The 22,319-nt window shown below is 38.9% G+C and overlaps 1 protein-coding gene across 4 annotated transcripts in view; it reads right to left on the bottom strand.

Annotated features, from left to right (window-relative positions):
• Positions 1–22,319, bottom strand: part of LOC133528127 (nephrin-like) — a 217,789-nt gene that overhangs the window by 69,195 nt on the left and 126,275 nt on the right. For all 4 annotated transcript variants that reach the window (XM_061865362.1, XM_061865360.1, XM_061865359.1 and 1 more), the window contains one exon: positions 18,818–18,941. In XM_061865362.1, coding sequence (XP_061721346.1) covers positions 18,818–18,941 — 124 coding nt within the window. The remainder of the gene's footprint in view (positions 1–18,817; positions 18,942–22,319) is intronic.

Genomic DNA, 22,319 nt, shown 5'->3' with positions numbered 1-22,319 from the left:
ATTAGACATTGGCGACAATGGCGACAGTTGTTAGCATTAACTTACTACGAGCGACTACCCCAAGACTTAAAAGACGAGCCCTCTAATGAAAAATTTAAGAGCCGTTTGAGAAACTTTTTATTGGATAACCCATTGTATTCTATAAAAGAGTTTTATGACATTACCAATTAGATTTATTTAAATAGTAAGCATATTGTCGACATCTGTATTTTAAGATTTACTATAATTTACTTCTTTGTTAGCTTAATAACGACCCTAATGGTGACATTATTTCTTATGCTGACATTATTTCTGTAACTGTAACTATTTATTTTCTACCTTAATGACGACCCGTTCTTGGTGAATTTATTTATACTATTGAAATTTAAAAACTTTAGTCATTTTAAATGAATTATTAATTGTCACATGTTTTTCCTATGTATATAAAGTAAGACAAACTGACAATCACAATATAAATTCCTAAGAATTTACCACGCGTAGTTTTAAGTGAAATCGTATATTGTGAGATAAATAAATCATATCATGTCATATCATTACTGCAGTAGTATTTATCCGACATTTACTGCCGCTGCTCATTTTCTATGTCTAGTAGTTTAGGTATATAGTTTAGATGTAAGTGAATCTAGCCTATGGAATATCAAAATCATAAATAAAACCATTTGGAAGCAAAAAATTACCAAAAAATCTTGATTTTAAAAACTTCCCGGAATTAAACTTATTTTTTTAAAACTAATTCTATGGTTTACACTCACGTGGTTTAGTCACTCGCGCGACATGTTTCGGAGAGCCTAGGTCTCCTTTCTCAAGCACTAACATTGCGAGCAGCGTTCACGACGGCCGTGCTTCGCGTACTGCACCGCGCCGTTTTTTTTCTTTTTTTATACTTACAAAGAAATGAAATATTAAAATATAATGATGGCGATTCAAATCAAGCAATTTTTCTTCATAAGTAGGTATATTTTCCGAATATTCGTGGCATCTATAACCAAGACGATCGTCAAGGTCGTATCAAAAATATATCAAAATGAAATATTTGAATCGTCTTCCGGTCCTTGGATAGTTATTTTGTCATGTACTTGCTAGAGGACCAGTCAACAACATAATAGAATTAGGTCATGTCGACTTCAATGAAAGCTTGTTAAGTATGCATCCACTTCATTAGATAGTAGTCGTAAAATGCATTCTGACGACCGGTTTGGCCTAGTGGGTAGTGACCCTGCCTACGAAGCTGATGGTCCCGGGTTCAAATCCTGGTAAAGGCATGTATTTGTGTGATGAGCATGGATATTTGTTCCTGAGTCATGGGTGTTTTCTATGTATTTAAGTATTTATAGATATTTATATATTATATATATCGTTGTCTAAGTACCCTCAACACAAGCCTTATTGAGCTTACTGTGGGACTTAGTCAATTTGTGTAATAATGTCCCATAATATTTATTTTATTTATTTATATATAGAGTTATTGTCCTAACGTCGTACCTTTACTGCACTAACAATATAGGTACCTAAATATTATTGGAAATAGTTGCACATCGGTATCAGAGGAAAATGGCGTTGTTCAAAATAGGTAGTACTTTGGCGTTGCTGTCTTGCAAGCTAGCTTATTACTTGGAACTTCACAATGAGTTTGAATAATTATTTGCACGATATGGAATATTCAAACATTCTGGAAATTTGGAGATGGGAAAAATCCATTGAACTCGCGACACCTTTACCGTCATCGTAACCAACTCTTCTTGAAGAAAACTTCTTTAGGCGCATTGGGCATTTATTGAAATTGGAAAAATCCATTGAACACGCGACACTGTTACCGTTACCGTAATCGTAACCGACACCTCTTGAAGTGAAAACTTCTTTGGGCACGTTGGTCTTTTTTCAAATGGGAGAATACCATTGAACTCGCGACACTGCTACCGTAACCGTAACCCACACTTCTTGAAGAAAACTTCTTTAGGCGCGTTGGGCATTTATTGAAATGGGAAAAATCCATTGAACTTGCGACACTGTTACCGTTACCGTAACCCCACACTTCTTGAATAAAACTTCTTTAGGCGCAGTGGGCATTTATTGAAATGGGAAAAAACCATTGAACTCGCGACACTGTTACCGTTACCGTGATCGTAACCGACACCTCTTGAAGTGAAAACTTCTTTGGGCGCGTTGGTCTTTTTTGAAAAGGGAGAATACCATTGATAATCGCTACACTGTTACCGTAATCGTAACCGACACCTCTTGAAGTGAAAACTTCTTTGGCCGCGTTGGTCTTTTTTGAAATGGGAGAATAGGACCATTGATAATCGCGACACTGTTACCGTAATCATAACCGACACCTCTTGAAGTGAAAACTTCTTTGGCCGCGTTGGTCTTTTTTGAAATGGGAGAATACCATTGATAATCGCGACACTGTTACCGTAATCGTAACCGACACCTCTTGAAGTGAAAACTTCATTGGGCGCGTTGGTCTTTTTTGAAATGGGAAAAAACCATTGAACTCGCGACACTGTTACCGTTACCGTAATCGTAACCGACACCTCTTGAAGTGAAAACTTCTTTGGGCACGTTGGTCTTTTTTCAAATGGGAGAATACCATTGAACTCGCGACACTGCTACCGTAACCGTAACCCACACTTCTTGAAGAAAACTTCTTTAGGCGCGTTGGGCATTTATTGAAATGGGAAAAATCCATTGAACTTGCGACACTGTTACCGTTACCGTAACCCCACACTTCTTGAATAAAACTTCTTTAGGCGCAGTGGGCATTTATTGAAATGGGAAAAAACCATTGAACTCGCGACACTGTTACCGTTACCGTGATCGTAACCGACACCTCTTGAAGTGAAAACTTCTTTGGGCACGTTGGTCTTTTTTGAAATATGAGAATACCATTGATCTCGCGAAACTGTTACTGTAGCCAACACTTCTGGAAGAAAACTTCTATAGGCGCGTTGGGCATTTATTGAAATGGGAAAAATCCATTGAACTAGAGCAGAGCTGAACTGGGGAAGTGCCTCCACCTAACGGAAAACCGCAGCCAAATAACACTAGCCCTTACTCATAGTGTTATACGGCGAGTACGCCGGCAGGAATATAACACTATGAGTAAGGAGAATATGTAGGAAGGAGAATATGTAGTAAAACCTTACTAGGTTGCCAGAGCTCAACGAGCGTGCGAAGTGTTAAGTGACGGCTTACGTGAGCGAATAACTCGCGAACGTGAAGCGGCGCGGCGCGGGTGAATTCAAACCTTTGATACCTATGGAAGTGTCCTACGTGGGCGAACTCGTTGTGCTGTTGGGCCGCCGCGCAGCGCCGCGCCGCGTCGCGTCGCATCGCGAGTTATTCGCTCACGTAAGACACTGCGTTAGGGTCGGCAACACGCATTTAATACCTCTGGAGTTGCTGGCGTCCATCGGCTGCGGTGACTGCTTACCATCAGGCAGGCCGTATGCCAAGCCAGCGATGTAGTATTAAAAAAACCCTCTTTTCGCCTATTGACTAAGTTAACGACCACTAAACCTAGAATACTAAATCTATCGCCCTAACGAAGGCATCAAATTCTTCTGGCATGTGAAGCCTCTTGGCACCACGCCAGCGCCTCACTAAGTGGCAATCACTCCTAAGGGAGGAGGACATTGACTATTAATTTTGTAAATTGTTTAACACGCTGTAAAAATTTTCACCTCACCAGCTGAAAAAGGTTCTCTTGATTGTTCAAAAACTGATGAGAAAGTTGCATTTTATCCACGTGTGTGGCAAAGAAATCTGATGCAAATTTTGAGTTGTTTTCTTATATTGGCTGGTAGAATTGAGTTTTAAATAATGGGGTGTCAATAGTACATTGTGCAACGAGGGGGGTAAGTGAAAATTTGGATATGAGGTAGGTGATTTTGAATATTCTTACCCCCGAAGTTATACACAATGTTTTTCATCACACTTGCGAAGGAAAGACTAAATTTTATGCGGAATTATTCTTGAATACGGTGATATATCAAATATTCGTCTGCCATATTGTCATTTGCTGACATCGAACGCACGGGGGTTACTTAACTTACTTATAGTCATTTTGGTTGTTGGTCCCCGCCTGCGATACTTACCATCAACAACAATATTCTTGTGGGGCTTGTTTTCCTCTTTTTTGGTGTGCAGTCGGGTTTTTTGTTTTTTTATAATAATTTTTATTTTTATTTATAACTTTTTAGTTAGGTACCCCCAAAAAAACATCCTATGACACTCCCGTGATCAAGACGATACCTCATACATCAAAATCCATCAAGCCATTTAGGCTACAGGAGGCCACAAAGAAACATACATACATACATACATACATACACTCGAAAAACATTACCCTCCTGCCTTTGGTAGTCGGGTAAAAAGCGCGAATTTTCTCACTTTGATGCAGATACCGATTTCAAACAAAACGTTCAGTTTTATCTCACAAATATGACGTAAATTGAAGCATCGGCATTACATACTAACCAATATCAGTTGGACTATAGATTGCACTAAGTTTTATATTAATGAGGGGTCTAAATTCGCTGGTCTTTAATATCGGATTTATTTTCTTTTGCTCACTGGCGTTTACAATTTGAGTAAAAAATGTATTATTGGCGCTTATTTCATTACACGTGTGCGATTCCCTAATTGGATGAGAGTGGTTTTCGGTGGAAAATGCTATTAATAAAACGTTACAATTAAATATGTTACATTTCACCACATCAGCTCAGCCAGTAAAGAATTACTTGATTGCTCGAAAATTGAATGAGAAAGTTGCATTTTATCCACATGTATAGCAAAATAATTTGATGCTAATTTTGAGTTGTTTCCTTATGTTGGCTTGTAGAATCGACTTTAAAATGATGAATTTTAATGATAAATATGTAATAATGTTAATTTGTTGTTTTAGGTACAGTTAGTATTTTCCTCGCGTTGGTGTGGTGAAAAATTTTGTGTTTCGCTCGGTGACAAAATTTGTGTCTTGAAACCCTTGCAACGCACAGGATTTCACTTTCCGAACCACTCGCTACGCTCGTAGTTCAATTTTGCAATCTTTCGCCAGCTCATGTATCCAAATAATCACGAGCGATTAAAAGACCACTTTGCCCCTTCGTAAAACAAATAGCTATTGTATTGTTAAAATCGTTTATTAGCTTCGCAGAACATTGGTCTAAAATACACTAGATATTCAAAATTTGTAATAATTTTTGCACAAAAGCTAAAAATACGAAATCGGTGTCTAAAAATCCTCAATTTCAGTTTTAATCGATCTCATCGATTACTTAAATACAAACGTAGTCCGCATTTTCCTTTTTTTATACTACGTGCAAACGTGCAAAGGAGCATACGGCCTGCCTGATGGTAAGCAGTCTCCATAGCTATACGCCTGCAACTCCGAAGGAGTTACATGTGTGTTGCCGACCCTAACACTCCGCACCCTCGTTGAGCTCTGGCAAACTTACTCACAGTTTGTTTTAACAAACTTCTCTTCTTCCTCGCGTTGTCCCGGCATTTTTGCCACGGCCCATGGGAGCCTGGGGTCCGCTTGACAACTAATCCCAAGATTTGGCGTAGGCACTAGTTTTTTACGAAAGCGACTGCCATCTGACCTTCCAACCCAGAGGGTAAACTAGGCCTTATTGGGATTAGTCCGGTTTCCTCACGATGTTTTCCTTCACCGAAAAGCGACTGGTAAATATCAAATGATATTTCGTACATAAGTTCCGAAAAACTCATTGGTACGAGCCGGGGTTTGAACCCGCGACCTCCGGATTGCATGTCGCACGCTCTTACCGCTAGGCCACCAGCGCTCTCTTGTTTTAACAAACTAAAAATAACAATTCTTTACTATGATATCCGCGATCCCGGGCATGTACAGCCATCTCGCTTACGGATCACGATTACTGAGAGTGAGAGAAAAACCTGAAATCACGATGGTTTAAAGAAAGATTTTTTTTTCACAAATCGACCATACGTATGTGTTGAAGTTAGTTACTTACAAGACTGTTATTGTAATAGATAAATATGTATAAATTCATGAAAATTGTCTATAACATGAACAAATATTCGCGATTCAGAGTCGCGAGCTTGAGCCTCGCCCGAGCCAGTAAATTTTTCCGCTTTTAATTTATTTCTAAGCTTTATGGCATCGTTTGCAGACAGTTCTGCTTAATACAATATTAAAATCTGTACACTAAATTTAAGGCGACTAAATCCCAACTACAAGCAACAAGCAATTAAAATAAGCAAGACGAATGCCCGGAATTAAGCGGGCGATATGCAACAATAATTACGATAGGGATTCATTTCGGCAAAAGCGCTATCATCTGGATTGGTGCGGTGCGGCGCAAGTTTTTTGGACCGTGGCCAGAGACCCTACTATTGGTTAAGTCACTTTTCAACCCCAATGCAAGATGGTCACTTTCGAGGTAGGCTTTTAAAGACTGTCACTAAACTTTCGAAAGTTACTTATGATGTATATTGCTTTCTTAGAACGATTACGACGAGCAGATGAGCCGCCTGATCGGAAGCAGTCATCGCCGCCCATAGACATAAGCAACATCGGAAGAGCCACCTATGCGTTGCTATCCTTTGAGAAACCTAAATACCTGCTTCTTGAAGAACCCCACGTCATAGCACAAGGGAAACACCTCAGAAGGTAGCTCATTCCACAACTTCACGTTCTGGGCTAAAACGAGCGAGACGCCCGTTTGTTCTTGGTTTGCCACGTGCTTCACTTTTGAGGTAGTTTGTTATAAAATACCGTAATCTAAAGACGTCGCTTTTGGTGTATGTTATTTTCTTAGGACGTCACTTTTGCTATCGTATTCTTTGAACACCACATTTTGAGGGTGTTTCAACATGAAATAGATGTCATATTTGATATATATATCGCAAAAAGCAAACCGGGACTGGAACCTCAAATGACATGAGCTTTCTCTGCTCTGGTAGGTCGTGCCTTTATGCTCATCAAGCTTCAGTCCATAAAATTAAGTTATCAAAAATTCCATAATTATAACATTAGGTTCTCCCTTGTAATAAAAAACAGTGGCACTCCGGGAGTTCCTACAGAAGTAAGAACTTGAATTCCATCTCAGAAAATGCCAACATGCATGTGTATCTATACGTACATACACAATATATGTACATACTTATATACAGAGGTGTAGGTAACGGTAACGGCAACAGCGTCGCGAGTTCAATGTTTTTTTTCCCATCTCAAAAAATGCTGAACGCGCCTAAAGGGGCCGATTACCAGTTCGCCGGACGATATCGGCCTGTCAGTTATTAGCAAAAGCTGACGATCGCGAATAACTGATAGGCCGATATCGTCCGGCGAACTGGTAATCAGTGGGCCCCTTAAAGAGAAACCTCTTTAAGGGGCCCACTCACACAGGGGAAAACTCGCTTCAATAAATTCAACCGTGAGTTCTATAGAAAATAGTAGTGGTAACGAACTGCATTCGGGAAAATGGCAATGTTTTATTAAGTTTAGACGTACTACCCGTGCCTTAGTAATTGACCAGCGAACCATGACTATAGGCAATCTAACAAAAAGTTCTATAATAATACATATCAAACAAAATACCTACTATATTGCAGACATACTTGTAGAGTTTAGGTTTAAGTCTGCTCTAATAAATATATTATATTAGTTTATTTATTTTAAACGATTCCTGCAGGAGTAACGACCCCACGGATCTCAGTACTCCCGAGAGTCGGTCAGGGTTTCCGTCTCAGGCGTGTCTTCGTTGGCCGGAGTGGACCCCAAGGGAACCCGCAGGACTCTCAACTCTGGCTTGCCTTTATTGGCTGTCCAAAGAGGAGTCATTAGACTTATATACCAGGGGTGAAAGTAAAACATGCATAAGACGTGAGTTGTCACAGTGGCTGTTACCTACCAGCGAAAAAGCGGGAAGCGAGAAAGCGGCTTACACCTGACTCGACTCGAGACCCCTGAGCTGCTAACACCGGTGTTGCTCCTAGTTGTTGTCTTCACGACAGCAGTTTAAAGGGCCCATCTAGCGGGCGGTAAGTGACCGCCTGCCTCGATAACTAGTGAAAACATTGTTATGGTAGTTTGCAATAACCTAGTTTCATAGTCAATCCAAACTTCAAGCCATAGACCGTTACACTGTAAACTATTTCTGCAATAGTCCCAATGCCTGCTGCGACCGGTTCATGGGTGTCTATTGTTGGGCCTGTGAACGGGTTCTAGCAGGGGTTCTACATGACAAGCTCTCCAAGGAGGCTCTACATGTTGGATCAATACCACGCAAGCCTATCAAAAGACCGGGATTTATAGGCCCGTGAAATCCAAGGAGACATAAATAAATATTTTTAATAATTTATATTCAGAAAAAGGTAAATATGGTGAAGACCATCTACAAGTTCGTTTGTCGCTGTTAATTCCTGCGTTTATGCACATACACTACTTACAGACGGTCGGTAAAGCCAAAAGAGTGAATAATAAACAAATAAATATTATAGGACATTATTACACAAATTGACTAAGTCCCACAGTAAGCTCAATAAGGCTCGTGTTGAGGGTACTTAGACAACGATATATATAATATATAAATATTTATAAATACTTAAATACATAGAAAACACCCATGACTCAGGAACAAATATCCATGCTCATCCCACGAATAAATGCCCTTACCAGGATTGGAACCTGGGACCATCAGCTTCGTAGGCAGGGTCATTACCCACTAGGCCAAACCGGTCGTCAAAAGTGAAGCTCTTCCTTTCTGCTATGTCCGAGCGACGTACGTATACAAATACGAAAGTTCTTGCCCTATGACGGTCTTATCTGCAATATTTTATATGGCGGTCTCATAAATGCAAGCAGATCGATTATATCCAGATAACTAATACTCAAATTGGCCTGTTAGTGTTAAACGACCAACCACAATGTTAAACTAGTTATGTTTATGGGAAGTTATATTAAAATATGACCGGTTTATAATTGCCCTAAAGTAAAGCATACAGATCTACATCTACAAAACAGAACTTATGAATAAAATTCATAGTGCATTCGAAAATCTAAAATGACATGGTTATAAATCGCACACGTTAACATTGCGCGGTTGGCAACGCGCCAGGTGCCTCGACTACTGGCAGTGAAGGGTTAAAGTTAACCCGTTACTGCAGTGCTCAGGTAAATCCTAAAGACATTAGGATTATCCGGGAATGCCAAAAAGCAACATACACGCGACTATTTTCTCGGTCTCGAAACGCACGCCGACTGCCGAACATTGGTTATAGACCAAGATCTCTAGAACTGTCAGGCCAATTTCAACAATATAATGTGATACTGATATAATATGGATCTGACATCATTCCAATGTGAGATGGTTCCAATTTCCTTTAGAGAACCTGCTGAATTGCGCATTATGTCAACTTTCAACCAAAAACCTCACTTTCTGACGCTGACAGATCAGTATCGTAATAATCAAGCGCCATATTGATAGTCACGCCTCGTCATTAATTCTTTTGTTTTTTGCTCATTAATATTGTATAATGTGTTATATCGATCGCTTATTATATAGTAAACTAATGTGGCAGTGTGCAGTGAATGGAGAATTAATCTTGAAACGCGATTAACCACCATTTTGGTGTCAACGGCTGGTAGTCCACGTGCTACTTGTAAAGTCCAGCAATCGCTTTACAGGAGAACTTTACAAAGACCACACTGACACGGTCTTGTACTAACCGTACAATTTTAGTCGTATTTAAAGCTCCTGATACCTTGATACCTACTGGCGAATTAGTCCCACTGGGCTGAAGCCATAATTTTAAAGGAATGAATCAAGTAATGAGATCCAATAACTAAACTCCGCCAAGTATCAGCTAGCCACCCTAGATTCTATAGACAAACGCGCTAGGAAGCTTATTGGGGATGCGAGATTGGTAGAGGCTAGACTGCAGAGCCTATATAGAACACCGTAGAAAGGTAGCCTCTTTATCGATATTCTACAGGATATATTTCGGGGAGTGTGGGATGGGATTACATAATCTAATCCCCCCATCTCCGTTCTGCCACCGTGGGACTAGACGCGGACTTGCGTTTCACCCTTACGTCGTTACTTTACCACTGATTCGCACTAAACTAAAATCTATTCCCAGTCCACTATAACTTGAACCTTTTTAAATCGAGAGTGAATAGACATCTTTAGGTAAGCATGTTCCATCCTAGACTACATCGGCACTTTCCATCAGGTGAGATTGTGGTCAAATGCTTACCTTTTCGTAATAAAAAAAAAACTCGAATACAAAAACGTCACTTTTGACACTGACAGATCAGTAATAATCAAGTTAGTATCATATTGGAATGAGATTTAATAACCAAATCTCGAATTGGCCTATTAGTCCCACAGTAAGCTTTATCCATTCAAGTCAAAGTAAGTTATCGGTTCGTTAGATCCTCATGAAATATACCTTTTACGTTCCTAAATCATGGTCATGTTACTACTTACCAATGTCCAGGAAAGTTCATACTCGTAGACATTCTAAGCTGTTTCCATTTCCTGTATCGATTCAATTAGGAACAGTCCTGGGGGCCTAGCCAAGATACCAATCGTTGCGCCGTACCGAGCGAAATGCTAATGTCTCTCTGTCGCACTAGTATGGAGTGATAGAGAGACATTACCGTTTCTTTCGCTACGGTGCAAGCGATCGGCATCTTGGCTAGGCCCTTTGAAAACCTTGCAGTATTCGTTGGATCATTTCGAGGATTGACACAGTAGCCAATGAAAAGCAGCATGGCAGCATGGCATGGCATAATGTTAACGATAAAACTTGAACTTTATTACATATATATTATATACATTTTTTTTTTCATTGGCTACCATTAATTATATGCTTTATTGTACATAGATAACTGTTAAATTAAAAATTAAAAACAAAACCCTACGCTATATGCCAACAAAATCCATTTTATGCCAAAAAATGCCTTACATCACTTTGGAAAAAAGCTAATAATCTTCAAACTGCTAAATCGATTTCTATGAAACATAGCTAAGAACGACCATAGCAAGAAAACTCGGTTTCACTTTTAAAAAATATATGGGAATCACAGGTTAAATTAAATAAAACAAAGGAGAACTTATCCCTGTATGGGATTTCTTCCAGTTAACCATTGAGGATGTGAGTTGAAAAGAAATAACGATGAATGACAAACAAAAACAAAAAGGTCCAACTATTACAATGAATGCTTTGGAAGTTTTGAATAAACAATGTTACTAAATTTGTAATAATAGTAAAATACTACCTATATTTAATATAGGTGGTATTTTAATATACACCGGCAACCTTTTTACAAATCACGTTCCTCCAATATTCAGACCCATTTGGACTACCTTTCTGGCCTAATCCCGGGTTCAAAACCTGGTAAGGGCATTTAGTCGTATGATGAGCACGGATATATTTTGTTCCTGAGTCATGGATATTTTCTATATATTTAAGTCTTTCTAAAGAACTTATATATATACACCGTGTTTTTATTTAATTCCGTTAACTTACGTTTAGTAGCAAATGTACACACTCGTACTACACACTAATCAATATGTAAACAGGCCCTAAGGCAAGTGTATACGCTCGTGAGGGCCTTTTAAGATAAAAATGAATTATTGATTATCTCCGAAATGGAGTTAATTAGAATACCGGTGTCTTTGAGAAAATTACTTAATTTAAGAGAATGCACTCTTGAAATTGACGGAAATAAAAAAAGACGGTGTATATATAAGTAAGTCTAAGTATCCACAACACAAGCCTTATTGAGCCTACTGTGGGAAATAGTCAATTTGTGTAATCGTGTCCTATAATATTATTTAAAATACATATGGCGCTACTTTACCGCACTAGTGTAATAATTAGCACATTACGTAACCATGTCGAAAATTTAAAGGGCCATATGTACTATAAAACGTTGTACGATACATGTGCGAATAGGCAATTCGCAACGAGTGACGATAAATTAAAAAACCGGCCAAGAGCATGTCAAGCCACGCTCAGTGTAGGGTTCCGTAGTTACTCTTCCGTCACAATAAGCTAAACTGGAGCTTAAAGTATAGTAAATTGTTAACCAAGGGATGAAACGGTACCTTTCACCCGAGTTAAACAAATAGGCAAATTTGCATAATCAATACCTAATTAAAGTAAGTCTTTTTACTATGAAGGGAAAACTTTTTGCGATAACTCAAAAACAGCTAAACTGATCATGTCCGCTATAGTTTTCATTTAATGTCTTTCTTAAGCTCTACTTCCACGATTTTTTTCATATTTTTTGGACCTATGGTTCAAAAGTTAGAGGGGGGGGACACATTTTTTTTTCTTTCGGAGCGATTATCTCCGAATATATTCACTTTATCAAAAAATGTTTCTTGAAAACTCCTATTAGTTTTGAAAGACCAACGATACCCCACAATCTAGGGTTGAAGCGAAAAAAAAATTTCACCCCCAGTTTACGTGTAGAGGAGGTACCCTAAAAAAAAATTTTTTAGATTTTATTGTACGACTTTGTCGGCTTTATTGATTTATATATCCATGCCAAATTTCAGCTTTCTAGCACTAACGACCACGGAGCAAAGCCTTGGACAGACAGACAGACAGACAGACGGACATGGCGAAACTATAAGGGTTCCTGGGTAGTTGACTACGGAACCCTAAAAAACGACCAAAGGGAGTGGTGTATTAAATCGACACGAGTTTTCGCCCTTGTATCGTAGCTCAGTATTGGAGGAACGCGACTTTGTATTATTTGAAGGTAAATGCGTTAACCTCCTACAATTAAAGTTATTAAAATAGAAAACATTACTGATCTTACGCGTGCACTGTGTTTAGTAAGCGAGTAGTATTATAAAAATCGCAATACCTTTCTGTACGTGTGAAGACTGCTAAGAATTTGAGAGAGACCTAAAGCACGAATACTATCGTCTAGTGAAAGCCTCACTAGGTATTTGCGAGACTAAAACATGTAGGTTTTTTTAAGTGAAAACTTCTTTATTCGCGTTGGGCATTTTTTGAGATGGGAAAAAACCATTGAACTCGCGACACTGTTACCGTTACTGTAACCGACACTTGTAAATATAAGTAGGTTGAAGTAATAAAAACTTATTTAGGCGCGTTGGGCATTTTTTGAGATAAAAAAAACCATTGAACTCGCGACACTGGTACCGTTACTGTAACCGACACTTGTAAATATAAGTAGGTTGAAGTAATGAAAACTTCTTTAGGCGCGTTGGGCATTTTTCAGATGGGAAAAACCATTAGACTCGCGACACTGTTACCGTTACTGTAACCGACACTTCTATATATAAGTAGGTTGAAGTGATGAAAACTTCTTTATGCGCGTTGGGCATTTTTGAGATGGGAAAAACCATTGAACTCGCGACACTGTTACCGTTACTGTAACCGACACTTCTATATATAAGTAGGTTGAAGTAATGAAAACTTCTTTAGGCGCATTGGGCATTTTTGAGATGGGAAAAACCATTGAACTCGCGACACTGTTATCATTACTGTAACCGACACTTGTAAATATAAGTAGGTTGAAGTAATGAAAACTTCTTTAGGCGCGTTGGGCATTTTTCAGATGGGAAAACCATTGAACTCGCGACACTGTTATCATTACTGTAACCGACACTTGTAAATATAAGTAGGTTGAAGTAATGAAAACTTCTTTAGGCGCGTTGGGCATTTTTCAGATGGGAAAAACCATTGGACTCGCGACACTGTTACCGTTACTGTAACCGACACTTCTATATATAAGTAGGTTGAAGTGATGAAAACTTCTTTATGCGCGTTGGACATTTTTGAGATGGGAAAAACCATTGAACTCGCGACACTGTTACCGTTACTGTAACCGACACTTCTATATATAAGTAGGTTGAAGTGATGAAAACTTCTTTATGCGCGTTGAGCATTTTTTGAGATGGAAAAAACCATTGAACTCGCGACACTGTTATCGTTACTGTAACCGACACTTGTAAATATAAGTAGGTTGAAGTAATGAAAACTTCTTTAGGCGCGTTGGGCATTTATTGAGATGGGAAAAAACAATTGAACTCGCGACACTGTTACCGTTACTGTAACCGACACATGTAAATATAAGTAGGTTGAAGTGATGAAAACTTCTTTATGCGCGTTGGGCATTTTTTGAGATGGGAAAAACCATTGAACTCGCGACACTGTTACCGTTACCGTAACCGACAATTCTATATATAAGTAGGTTGAAGTGATGAAAACTTCTTTATGCGCGTTGGGCATTTTTTGAGATGGGAAAAACCATTGAACTCGCGACACTGTTACCGTTACCGTAACCGACAATTCTATATATAAGTAGGTTGAAGTGATGAAAACTTCTTTATGCGCGTTGGGCATTTTTTGAGATGGGAAAAACCATTGAACTCGCGACACTGTTACCGTTACCGTAACCGACACTTCTAAATATAAGTAGGTTGAAGTAATGAAAACTTTTTTAGCCGCGTTGGGCATTTTTTGAGATGGGAAAAACCATTGAACTCGCGACACTGTTACCGTTACCGTAACCGACACTTCTAAATATAAGTGGGTTGAAGTAATGAAAACTTCTTTAGCCGCGTTGGGCATTTTTTGAGATGGGAAAAACCATTGAACTCGCGACACTGTTACCGTTACCGTAACCGACACTTCTAAATATAAGTAGGTTGAAGTAATGAAACTTCTTTAGGTGCGTTGGGCATTTTTAAGATGGGAAAAACCATTGAACTCGCGACACTGTTACCGTTACTGTAACCAACACTTCTATAATAAGTAGGTTGAAGTAATGAAAACTTCTTTAGGCGCGTTGGGCATTTTTTGAGATGGGAAAAAACCATTGAACTCACGACACAACGGTGTCAACGGTGGTGTAACAGTTGTTACCGTAACCGAAACCTCTGTATATAAGTATGTGCATATATTGTGTATGTACGTACGGATACACAAGCATGTTCGCAGATTTTGAGATGGGAAAATAACATTGAACTTGCTACACTGTTATCGTTATCGGTACATGAGTGAATGTTAAACGTACAATGAATGACATAACACAAAGTTTTGGATATGTCACAATTTTTGTGATAATTTTCTGTTAACAGAGTGCAACACATACAGTAGGTATCCTACAGTAAAATGCGAATATGGCACAACATTTTTGAAGAATATATTTTTAAAATCGATTATTGTCAATTATAGGATATTTTTTGTTATTTTAGGAATCATTTTGGAAGGATTTTGTTTAAAAATGGATATGGCACAAACGTATTTCCAGCCGATGAAAAGTTGAAATTATTAATAATTTTCGATAGAAAATTATGGAAAGCATAGATAAATTGTATATATTGGCAAAACAACAAAAGTGTAGTGTGTTATATCTTGGGTATTTACAGTTTTGACCAGATGTTATCATACGACAGTTTTTTTAATTATTTCTTACTGTATCAATAAGCGCTGGCCTAACGGTAAGAGGATGCGGTTTTCATTCCGGAGGTCGCGGTTTCAAACCCCGACTCGTACCAATGAGTATTTCGGAACATATGTACGAAATATCATTTGATATTTACTAGTCGCTTCCCATCCCAATAAGGCCTAGTTTACAGTTTGAAAGGTCAGGTGGCAGTCGCTTTCTTAAAAACTAGAGCCTACGCCAATTCTAGGGATTAGTTGCCAAGAACCCACGCTCCTATGAGCCGTGATATAAATGCCGTTACAACACGAGGAAGAAGAAAATTTCTAATGGTAACAATAATAACTCCAAGAAAAACAATATCACCTTCAACCCTTCACCAAAAGGGGTCACCCCCTAATCTTAACTCACGTACAATACTCTCACGATTCATCTCTGCCAGCACTTGGCAGTTATTAATTAAACGGTTTAAGCGCAAAACTGTGACATCCGACCTCGCTCGATGTTATGCCGCCGAATGGCAAAACCCAGTAATTCGAGTTATGGTTTTTTGAACGCTGGCCTAAAAAAGCTTGCTAAAATTGGTTGACTCCACTGGTGACCGTAGAGCTGGCTGCTCCTTCAGCGGGTTTTTTTATAAGTTCTTTATTTAAGGGGTAGGCAGATACCACTGACCTCGATGTCGACATACCTTTTTCGCTTCCTTCACTTTCATAACATTCCTCATACACCCTCGCCGATTTTGGGTGCTCTTTGACCTAGTCTCTTCAGGATTTCTCCGATTTGATCAGAGAAAATTCGCCGAGGTTCTACCCCTTCCAACTCCCGCTTCTACTTCTCCGTTATACACTCACTCTTTGTTAACCTTCTATCACTCATTCTTTCCACGTGTCCAAACCATCTCAAAATACCTTTCCCAAGTTTTGTTACTACATCTTTGTTTAGTTCACACTTTTACCTTATCACACTGTTCCTAATTCTATCTTGCAATCTCACACCACACACTCTTCCCAACGCTCTCATTTCCACTGCATTTATTTGGCTCTGATATCTCTTCTGCCATACCCAACTTTAGCTACCATATTTTAATAACAAAATGTTCGTGGGACACAGACATATTTAATATACAATATGCACACAACCATTAGCGAATTACGTAGTGAGTGATATGTGCAACACATTATTAATAATAATGCCGTAAACAAGGGTAGTTTCTCGCCTCCCCTGCCGCCACCGGCGCCCGCGACGAGTCTACGGGCACGAAGGGCTGCGGCCCGCAGTCTGCGCCGGTCCGCCAAAGCGAGCTTCTGACGACAACTCCTCGGTAAGGAGTGGAATATGACAAGCCTTTTTCGACTTCAAATTCGTGAGTGATCCGGTTTTAATATATTTAATAATTCGCTAACATGCACAGCCAACAATTTCCAGCATTCACTTAAATAAACTTAATACATATGGTAGAAAGTCAGTTTCTTAGGTTTACAGCCTTCTGCTATTTAGCGGTACAATCCCGATGACACACGAGAGTTGATTGATTACGCTTATCGTGTGTTCGATGGGGACGGATCGGTTACAGCGAACTATCAGGCGACGTCTGTGAGTAATTACGAGAATACAAAATATGTACAGTTCTGATTGAATGATTAATTTTGGAAACAGTTTCCTATTGGGTGTGTTTAATGTTTAAAGTTACTTATACACGCATTACATATTAAACAGACGTACGCTACACTTAAATATACGGCGTTTTTAATACGACTACATTCAAAGGGTAGTTGAGGCTTTAATGAACACACTTTCATACCTATAGATATTATAAAAACCGGCCAAGAGCATGTCGGGCCATGCTCAGAGTAGGGTTCCGTAGTTACTCTTCCGCCACAATAAGCTACACTGGAGCTTAAAGTATGGTAAATTGTTAACCAAGGGATGAACTGTGGGTGTAAACTTTTTGCGATAACTCAAAAACAGCTGAACTGATCATATCCGCTATAGTTTTCATTTAATGTCTTTCTTAAGCTCTACTTCCAAGATTTTTTCCATATTTTTTGGACCTATGGTTCAAAAGTTAGAGGGGGGGACACATTTTTTTTTCTTTCGGAGCAATTATCTCCGAATATATTCACTTTATCAAGAAATGTTTGTTGTAGACCCCTATTAGTTTTGAAAGACCTTTCCAACGATATCCCACACTGTAGGGTTGAAGCAAACAAAAATGTTCACCCCCACTTTACGTGTAGGGGAGGTACCCTAAAAAAAAAAAATTTTTAGATTTTATTGTACGACTTTGTCGGCTTTATTGATTTATATATCCATGCCAAATTTCAGCTTTCTAGCACTAACGACCACGGAGCAAAGCCTCGGACAGACAGACAGACAGACAGACGGACATGGCGAAACTATAAGGGTTCCTAGTTGACTACGGAACCCTAAAAATGGACGTCTTTTATTTTTTCGTGTATAATTCAGCAAGTACTGTACAGATGTAGTGAATAATCCTTTCCCATCGTATTCTCACGGAAACGCACGAACGTGTTATGCTATTTCAGTCAGTCCCAGTGCAAAAAGTACTGATGTTGACTGAAGCAGCAGGACAAATACGAACGTTTCCGAGAAAATACGATGGGAAAAGATTGTTCACTACATCTGTAACACTACTTTGTTTTAATTGAAAATGTCACATTCATGACGCGACGTCACAACTGTCATAAATGATCACGAATACATTGCCGCTCGAAGACAAATCAAAAATTAATCATGCTGTTGAGGTTATGAGTAAATTAAAATTTTCTTTATTTTAAAGGTATTTAGTTTTGTGTGTTTCATCTTTAGTTGACCTATATCTCCAAAGTATTTTCCTCTTATGTCTGCAGCATAGTTTTATTTATCTTGCGGGCGAGATACTGTCACGCCGATGCTGATGAATTAGACCTGGACGAACATATCTTTGAAAAAGAATAGTTACGCCACCGATCTACATCTTTGAACCACAATATCATAGCCACGTCTCTAGACGGTCCGGCGAGGTTGCAGAGTAGTCTGGTCACCCCGCCTGGCACAGACCTGGACACTTGTAACTTCTTGTACAACAATAACAGTAACCTTACGTGTATACAGGCATGCGATCTCCTTCTTTGAACCACAGCATCATGGCCACGTCTCTGGACGGCGCCGCGAGGTTGTATGGAAGTCTGGTCATCCCGTCTGGTAGCGAACTTGAAACTACTTGTACAACAATGACAAGTGTATACAGGCATCTGATCGCCATCTTTGAACCACACCATCATGACCACGTCTCTGGACGGCGCCGCGAGGTTACAGATAAGTCTGGTCACCTCATCTGGTACAGACCTGGACACTTGAAACTGCTTGTACAACAAAAACACTTACGTGTATATAGGCATCCGATCCCCATCTTTGAACCACAGCATCATGGCTACGTCTCTGGACGGCGCCGCGAGGTTGCAGGGAAGTCTGGTCATCCCGCCTGGCGCAGACCAAACCTGGATGATACCTGGAATAAGCAAAATAGTTTTTAGGTTCATACTTTTGACGACCAGTCTGGCTTAGTCGGTAGCCTGCTTATGAAGCCGATGGTCTTGGGTTTGAATCCCGGCAAGGGCATTTATTTATGTGACGAGTATAGATATTTGTATTTAAGTATTTGTATATTATACATATCGTTGATGGAGTATCCACAACACGAGTTTTCTTGAGCTTACTGTCGGGCTTAGTCAATTTGTGTCAGAATGTCGTATAATATTTATTTATTTATACTTTTGGAGCTAGCGATCCAGAGTTCGAGTCTTTGAGGTAAGATTTGTTCTTAAATTCAAAATGTTTTCTATTAAACTTCGAATTTTAAGTGTCATGTATACTAACATTAAACTAATATTACAGTTTATTTAGACTATTTTTTAAGTCAGTCATATGACATATTATACATAACTATATATATACCAGTTCCATAGATGGTAGGATCGTATAGATGTTTGCCCGTGAGGGAAAGAACATACGCAATGCGACAAAATTAAAAACACGTTTTAACATTCCTGACATCATACCAAAAACAACCTACGTAATTTGGTCGGGTTATTTGTTGCCCACCATAAACCATACTAAAATTTACGGGAATAAAAAAAAATAACTGAGACAAGGACAAACAATAATAACGCTTTCTCTGCTGCTCCTACTGAAAGATAAATAATAATAATAATAATAATTCAGCCTATATACGTCCCACTGCTGGGCACAGGCCTCCTCTCATGTGCGAGAGGGCTTGGGCTATAGTCCCCACGCTAGCCCAATGCGGATTGGGGACTTCACATACACCTTTGAATTTCTTCGCAGATGTATGCAGGTTTCCTCAAGATGTTTTCCTTCGCCAAAAAGCTAGTGGTAAATTTCAAATAATATTTCGTACATAAGTTCCGAAAAACTCATTGGTACGAGCCAGGATTTGAACCCGCGACCTCCGGATTGAAAGTCGGACGTCATATCCACTCGGCCATCACCGCTTATACAAAAGCTGAAAGATACATAAGAATATCTCGTTCTGTCAGTTTTCCCATCACTCATACTCAATCCATACTAAATACTAGATAGACCTGGGGCCCATTTCTAGAACGGTATTAGTCTAATATTATTAGTGTGTTGCCATGGTAACCCATACGAATTGACAGTTGAACGACTAATAATATTAGTCTAATACCCTTCGAGAAATGAACCGTATCCGCTCGCTACGCATAATTATTTTCGAAGACTGAACTTTGTCATCGTTAAATTGTTTGCAGCCAAAGTAACTTGGCTGATATAACCTATACGTCTGATAGAATCAATTTACGATAGAATTTCTATTATCTTATGATAAATTTGACGTATTATTTGACAATTTCCAATACGCATATTTTATACTAATATATCAATAACTGTCACACTCATATAAAAGCGATATCACAAAACGAATAAATCAAACTCTGATAACAAATATCGTCTATTTATTCGAACTATCGTATAAAATGATAAATAAGAGTATGATAAATTGCTAATAAAATTTCAATTAAGGTAGCCTTCAGTTTGAACTTTTACCATTTTAACTTGTGCTTTTCGCTTAAGTGTGTAAAGCAGAGACGTTTTCCAGATACATTCTCCCTATTGCACGCACATTACGAGTATATTGCTATCTCGCCCATGATGCCGGTTGTCAATGTGAAATGTCACTGTGCGAGTTTGACAGTGACATTTATAATAATAGAGATAGCAACATGTGGGTTAACTAGAAAGCGTCTCTTCTTTATGCGTTGGTTCGCAATTTGAAAGAGTGACAGAGAGGGAGAGAGAGAAAGAGAGAGTGTTAACTACGCTACGGAGCGTGAACGAATGGCATGTTGTCTATGCACCCTGATATTATTCTAATATCGGTTTGATGTACCTACTCTTGAAACTCGTGATAAAGATATAGTTATACTCAAACATCATGTTTGTCCCCGAACATCAAAGTTGAGAATTACGCCCCACGCAAAACAGACATAACAGCCATTGAAAAACCTGTTCAAATTTGTACTTTAAACCCCGGTAATACGGTATATAATTGGATAAGTTTCCCAATGGATGTTACGGTTTATGCGTGTTAAGGCAAAGAACTTCGTTCTGCTCTATAACGACGTAACAGCTATTGAGAAACCATTTTAAATTTGAACTTTATTGAGTGGTAATATGGTATATAATTGAATAAGTTTTTTAATGGCTGTTGCGGTTATGTGTGGGGTCGCGATAGGGTCGTGTCAGGACAAAGGAACACCATAAAATAATTAAAGCGTAATTTTGGGGTTCCGGTGATGGATAGAAAACTATCATTCTATTTTTTTAAGATATAGTTTTTAGGGTTCCGTAGCCAAATGGCAAAAAACGGAACCCTTATAGATTCGTCATGTCCGTCTGTCTGTCCGATTATGTCACCGCCACTTTTTTCCGAAACTATAAGAGCTATACTGTTCAAACTTGGTAAGTAGATGTATTCTATGAACCGCATTAGGATGTTTACACAAAAATAGAAAAAAAACAATAAATTTTGGGGGTTCCCCATACTTAGAACTGAAACTCAAAAAATCTTTTTTCATCAAACCCATACGTGTGGGGTATCTATGGATAGGTCTTTAAAAATGATATTGAGGTTTCTAATATCATTTTTTTCTAAACTGAATAGTTTGCGCGAGAGACACTTCCAAAGTCGTAAAATGTGTCCCCCCCCCCCCCCCGTAACTTCTAAAATAACAGAATGAAAAATCTAAAAAAAATATATGATATACATTACCATGCAAACTTCAACCGAAAATTGGTTTGAACGAGATCTAGTAAGTAGTTTTTTTTTTAATACGTCATAAATGGTACGGAACCCTGCATGGGCGAGTCCGACTCGCACTTGGCCGCTTTTTTAAGATTACCGTCGCACATAGACACCCGAAACAACAGAATTAAGTTGTAAGTTGTTGTTGTTGTTGTTAGTACTCTAGGAGAACAACAATTGGGGTGCTCCCCAGAGGTGTAAAGGGGGTGTGTAATGTTTTTAATAATAACATTTTGCGAAATTTCAATTTGCATAATTTGAATTGCATAATTTTGAAATGCAGAAATGATGATCTGGTATAAAAATAAATAAAATAAAAACGAATTGCATAATTTCGAAAGTAATTATACTTTAGTAGCAACTCTAGGTCCATGGGGTCCCAGCGCGCACAAGTTTTTTGGAGAAATCGCGAAACGTTTGGTTGACGTAACTGGTGACCGAAGAGCTGGCGGCTTCCTCGCACAACGTATCAGTATTGCGATACAACGAGGAAATGCCGCGAGCATCCTTGGTACAATGCCTCAAGGGCCTATTTTAGATATAAGC

The sequence above is a fragment of the Cydia pomonella genome, chromosome 19 (genome assembly GCF_033807575.1).
Source record: "Cydia pomonella isolate Wapato2018A chromosome 19, ilCydPomo1, whole genome shotgun sequence".
NCBI classification, from domain to species: Eukaryota; Metazoa; Arthropoda; class Insecta; order Lepidoptera; family Tortricidae; genus Cydia; species Cydia pomonella.
This window is presented reverse-complemented; position numbering and strand designations above follow the sequence as displayed.